General features: G+C 50.5%; 1 protein-coding gene across 1 annotated transcript in view; it reads right to left on the bottom strand.

Annotated features, from left to right (window-relative positions):
• Nucleotides 1-3,000: 3,000 nt before the first annotated feature.
• TECTA (tectorin alpha) overlaps nucleotides 3,001-6,227 on the bottom strand; it is a gene marked incomplete at its 3' end in the record, with an annotated part of 21,387 nt that continues 18,160 nt past the window's right edge. Inside the window, 8 exon segments of the mRNA XM_010021113.1 lie at nucleotides 3,001-3,121; nucleotides 3,677-3,764; nucleotides 3,986-4,148; nucleotides 4,526-4,774; nucleotides 4,930-5,093; nucleotides 5,386-5,588; nucleotides 5,910-6,020; nucleotides 6,171-6,227. The exon segment at nucleotides 6,171-6,227 is cut by the window's right edge and continues 32 nt beyond it. Of these exon segments, the coding sequence (XP_010019415.1) occupies nucleotides 3,001-3,121; nucleotides 3,677-3,764; nucleotides 3,986-4,148; nucleotides 4,526-4,774; nucleotides 4,930-5,093; nucleotides 5,386-5,588; nucleotides 5,910-6,020; nucleotides 6,171-6,227 (1,156 nt within the window).

Raw genomic sequence — 6,227 nt, 5'->3', positions numbered from 1 at the left:
ACATGTAATAGGGTATATATTAATCTATGATATATAATAGTCTATACATTCATTTTTTTTAATTTGTATATATTATATATATTAGATTATATATTCATTTATTTATGTATAATAGGGTATATATTCATTTAATTGTATTTATTTATAGAGAGAGAGGTAGTTAAAAACCTTGTTAAATTAATTATACCCCGATTTGGTGTTCCTGAATCTCTCTCTTACAGTAATGGGACTCATTTTATTGCAGAAATAATACTACAAGTTTGTCCATGTGTTTACTAATTAAATGGGAACTACATATCCAGCACAAAAGAAGAAAGAATGGCTTAGGACCTCCAAAGACACATTGCTAAACTTAGCTAAAAAACACATCTGAAGTGGATAGAAATTACCCGTAGCACTTCTGCAAATTCAAATAGCCCCTTTGAAGGAGTTAGTTAGCCCCTTTGGATTTGTATGTGGCAAAGCATATCCTACTAACTCTTTCTTTGAATGTTAAGGGGGACCAAATGCATATAAAAGGACAGGCTACAATTAAAGAGTAGTTGACTGCTATTTCACAGACTCTTTTCTCACTACACAGGTACCTAAATCAACAGGCCTGGCTAAGACACACCAGCACAACCATTCCAAGTGGGAGACAGTCTGTGCGCACATGGAAGGGTGATGCACTGAAAGAAGTGGGAAGACCTCTACACTGTATTGCTCTAAACTTATGCTGCAGTGAACGTGGAGGGAATCCACTCATGGCTCCACTACACACAAGTAAAGGCAGCACCAGAATCTGATGAACACAAGATAATTGGGGAGCTCAAATGCTGACTGACTAAAAGAAGTCATTAATGGACTGCACTTGGGAAACGGGACTTGCTTATTGTAGAGGTTGAGGCACCTATGATTAACTGTTTTTCTGTGTTTAAGCCTGTGCAGTTCAATAAAAAGAAATAGTGAAATATAAGAGACTCATCAATTGTCTCAAAGTGGGGGAATGGAATTTGCCATGGTGAAAATGGTGTCTGGCTAGACTGAAAACATCACCTAGGAAAACAAGACTTTGTATAAGCAATACATTCCTTGCTAACTACGTTAACCTTGGAAAAAGAGCTTAAGGACTGCTAAAAGAAGAACATCTGCACCAGAAAGTGCTGAAGACAAAACAGTACTAGCTTTTCATTAAGATTTGTTAATAGTACTGCAGAAGTACACAAGTACTACAGAATAAAGTAGACCTCAAGAAAAGGCAGTAACTGGGAAAGGGAACAGTAGCAGTGATAGATTGTAATCACTGACTCAACTGAGGACCGAAAAAGCTTGCCTCCAAAAACACCATCATGGAGCACATGTGCTAATTTACATGGAAAGCAAGAGCAATTTACCCCATAGAAGACAGTCTACTGATTAATCATATATTGGCTAACTTTTGACCAATTAAATGTAATTTCTTTGTCCCTGAATATACAAGCCATGGCTCTATAATCTTTCTTACTACCAAGCCTGACCTCACTTTCAGAGAGTTATCACAATTCCTTTTCCCTCTTGAGCTCCACAAGGAGTTCCCCTTCAGCCCAGCTGCTATTCTGCCCCATTCACTTGACTTAGTAGAATTGCCTGCTCCTGTGCTTCTCAAATGTGACCTTTAAAGACTGACCATCACCATCCAACCACTGCTCCCCTGCTCCTTGTTTGTGGGGACCCTCTCCCCATCCTCACCACCAGCACGCACAGGATCACACCATTTACGAAGGATTACAACACATTTTATTCCCGCGCAGCCGTTTCACTGAGTACAAACACAAGACACACACAACACCAACACAGATAGATAGCCCCCCCATAAGGCCATTCTCGACTGTCCCACCAGGCATCCCAAGCCAGTGGACCCTGACACTGCTCTTGCCCTCAAACACCTCTGACACGGTGCACCACACAAACACAGGAGGGAATTCCATCCCTTATTCCTCTGGCTCTCACTCCTGCCCACCAGAAAGCACCTCTTTTAAAACACTGGGACCAGCTTTTCACCACCATGGCGCAGTAACAAGCTACCCAGACCCGCAAGGACAAGCTCAACTCTCCACTGCATCCTCAAGAGCACCTCTGCTCTGGAGAGCCAAAGGGTGACACACTCCCAACATATCATGACATCCAACACCACCACTGTGCTGCTCTGGCCCGCAACTCGTGCCGCAACACCTACCTCTGGTTGAGTCCATGCACTCACAAGGCACCGACAGCAGCTCCGGAGGATGGTGGAGACCCCCAGCTGTATGTGCAAGGGGACAGCACACATTTCAGCCCACCCACAACAGGGATGTGGGCCACCTTAGCATGCTATAGGGAAAGCCTGAAAAAAAAAACCCCTCAAGTCCCATATTGATGTCAGGAACCTGCAAAAAAAACCCCCCTCCAAGTCCTATATTGATGCTGGCAAACATGCAGCTTTGCCTTGATGATGTCTCTGCTGCTCCTGCCACATGCCATCTGCATGCCCGTGTCCGTACTCTCTCCAGGTCAAGTCCCTCTGTTGCTTCCATGTAGCAGGACGGGTCAGCATCAGTTGGCCGCTGTGGGGGTGCTGTCTCCTACCCTACAAAGACTCAGGCTGACGTGAGAACAGTCCTTGGCTGGGTGGCAGAGCCATGCCTACGAGGTCAGGTCCTGCAGAGCTGCGCGGAGCCAAAGCCAGAGCTGGGCTGCCACTGATGCTCCCCTGAAGAGCTGGAGGCTGCCAATACAACACCATCACCCACATGAGCTGGTGTCCTGGCACATGCACAATGGGCACCTCCCTCCCCGAGATACCACACGTGTCCTGCAAACTGCGCCAGTCGTGCGCACCTCTTTTCCATGGGAACAGTGGGAATCCGCTTCCCTGCCCTCCGCCTCCCTCCGATGTGTGACACACTGCACATTCCAGCCATGTTTCCCACCCCACTGATCTCTACAGCCCCTCAAGCAAAGAGGGCTGCAGTTGCCCAACTTCTTTTGCACTGTTCCCAGTACTTGCCCCTGCAGCTCTTGCCATCCCCTTGCAGCGTCCCCGTCACGCAGCTGCACAGGGGTCCATCCGCTCGGCTCGTGCATATCTGCTCACAGCCTCCATTGTCCTCACACCAGTCTGATCCTGGGCAGAAAGAGGAAAGAAGAACACCTGAGTGATGCTCCACAACACTAAGCTTCAGTCCTTGGCAGCTTAAGACCCCACTCCCACACTTGCTTCTATAATAATGGGGCCCACAAGAACATGCGTATCACCTGCTGGGTACACCTTCACATCACACGTGACATGAGGACGATGCTAGGACCTAGCTAGGCTCCCATCATCTCTCATGACTCCAAAGCAACACATAATCTAATGCTAACAACCCTCCAGGGGCCTTCTGGGGATACAAAGAGGAGCACCCACAGCATGGGGCCACTTGGGCAGAAAGAGAACACTCTGTGTCCCCACTACCTGCCCTGCTGTCACACCATCTCCTGTGTGATGGTCCGTATATTCCGAGAAAGACATGTCCTCAAGCAATGAAGACCCCTAATATGGCCTACACCTGCATCCATTTGACCTGCATCCTTCCCTTGCCCCAGTGTCCCATAATCTGGCACACCCTGGGCACACCACCAGGCTCTGCACTATGGCAGACAAACCCCTGCAGCCTTCCTTAGGGTTACACACACTTACGCTTCCTCCTGATGGGCCCCACCGAGATGATCTGCTCCTTGGTCTCCTCGGCGAATGCACTGGCCATCCTTGTGTGCTGAGGGCAATTCTGCGTGGGGATAAATGCTGCCTCCATCACTATCTGCTCATGTCCAGGCCCTCTCCATCCCACTCCAGCCAGCTTGGCTCCCTGGGACCACTCAGGGTCAGAGAGCACACTTTCTTCCCAATGCCTAGAGGAACACGCAACCCTCCTGGTCCCACCATCTCCATATACCTCTCTGACACTGCAGAGCAAGACACCCAGCCCTCAGCCCTTGCCCCACTTACTATTTTGCAGGAGTATTTCTCTGAGTCGCAGAGCGAGACAGCGCAGTGGAGGTGAACTTCATCATAATCCCCGATGAACTTGAAGACGGTGACGTGGAAGCGACACGTCAATGACACCCCATTCTCCTCTATGCCAATGGTGTTGTCCTTCATGTTTTGGCACCTGTGCAAAGCACCAATCCTCATCCCAGCACTCCTATGACCAGGGCCCCCTCTCGAGGGATGCCCTTGTCCCTGTAAGGCCCCATGTCCTGCTGTGCCTGCCTCCACTGGACAAGAGCCTTGTGCCTTGCCTCTATAGCCTGAGTTCTCTCAGGCACTTCTGACTTCATTGTACTACTGCTTCCTAAGATGCCTCCATCACAATCCTCATTCCCCCATCATGTAAGGATGCCCCAATGCCCACGGCATTTCCCATGCAAGGAAGGCTGCTTCTCTCGGCAGCTGGAACTCCATCACACAATGATACCCCTTCAAGCTCCCTTCCCAGTGAAAAAAAAACCACACCAAAAACCAACAGTGCATGCTGGGCTCACTCACCCTCCCTCGATGATGAAGTAGCGCAGCTTATCATTGCTGTCCCGTGAGGGGGTCGCGTAGCACTTGTTCAGCATCAGTATCAAGTGGTTGGAATCAGCCCCGACAACAAAGACCCCCACATAGAGCACGTCCCGGGTGGTGAGCACCACCTCACCCTGACGGTAAGGGTGCTTGTAGGATGAGTTCTTGTACAGGGCCATCTTGGTTGTGAAGCTCCCTTCTTGCGTTGGCACCGTCAGGTTAATCACACTGATGATCAATGAAAACATATCAGCCTGGATAGAGTAAAGGCTACAACCCCCCGACTTGGTGCCCTGCTTTAGATCCTCACCATGTCTCCCTCTGCCTCTCTGCTCCTGTGCCTCTGCAGCAGAATAGGCTACATGGCTCATCCCAGCTCCTACCTGAGCATCGGCCGCACAACTGAATCCAGGGAGATCTTGATGTCCAGCTCATAGGCACAGGAAAACTCCACATTGATGGTCCGGTCCCGGGTGATGATGTTGCCCGTGTTGTTTGCACTCTCGATCCACACCGTGTTCTTGTAGACTATATGCGTGCTGTTAGACTGCAGAAGGAAAGCAGGGAGTCATTTGAGATTGCCTGTCTCTGCTCCCCTACTCCTAACGAACGCCTCAGCCCTGAAATGAGCTGTGTGACACTAAGGGTCCCCCACCCCTCTGCTGCCTCTAGCCAGAAAGGGTATGGTATGGTGGGCCTAAGAACTGCTAGGCTAGTCCTTATTACTGACCACGACCCCATGAAAGTGCCTCCTGAACATCACACACTTGATGCACCCCCCTGCCCCTAACCTTGGCATTGAGCTCCTAGCCCTATGATGTGCCTTGTGCCTGGCTCACCTGCACCAGATTGCCACAGTTGCCTTTGGTGTTGTTGATCTGGAAGGAGATGAAGTCCTCCCCTTCGATGCCAGGGCAGTGGCGGTCATTGACACGCACGCCCTCACGCTCAAAGCCCAGCTGGAACAGCTTGCACTTTGAAATGGACACCTCCATTTGGGCAGCTTTGCAGGTCACCTCCGCATCAATGATATCATGGGTGGCTAGAGGAGGAGACAAGACAGTTTCGCATCACCACAAATGGCACCATAGGCCTGGCCCTCCTTTCCACCACCAGAAACGGGCTGGGATCATCTGCCTGTCTGACGTCCCTGCTGCTCAAAGCGCTCCTGAGCCAGAGATGCCCCCATAACATGCGCTCCAGAAAATCTGCTCCTTGCTCCCATCCTGAATGGTCACAAACCCCATCTCTGCAGAGGTCCTGGCCCTCAGCATCCCCCTTCCCAAAGTCCCAGCGTTATGACAGCCAAACATACACCCGCTCTGCTTGGTGCCAACCCTGCAGCTGGGACCAAAAGACTCACTGTTTCCATAGGGTGGGGGCTCAATGCAGCCACACAGCTCCCCGCCGTTGTCCAGCTCACAGCTGCGGTTGGGGCAGTCAGCACCCACACAGGGATCTTCCACCACTCCTGCTAAACAGCACAAGACACAGCACAAACACGATCTTTACTCTCAGACCGCAGGGCGGGTGCCTCCAACCACCACAGACCACCCCGCTCCTGCTGGTTGCAGTCCCAGTGGGATGCAGCTCCCTCAACCCAGATGGCCCCTGGCTCTCTTACAGCAATTCTCCTTCTCGATCCACTCGGTGCCCAGGATGCCGAAGGTGCGGCACGCCT

Source organism: Nestor notabilis, unplaced genomic scaffold, assembly GCF_000696875.1.
Source record: "Nestor notabilis isolate BGI_N333 unplaced genomic scaffold, ASM69687v1 scaffold26228, whole genome shotgun sequence".
Classification (NCBI taxonomy): domain Eukaryota; kingdom Metazoa; phylum Chordata; class Aves; order Psittaciformes; family Psittacidae; genus Nestor; species Nestor notabilis.
This window is presented reverse-complemented; position numbering and strand designations above follow the sequence as displayed.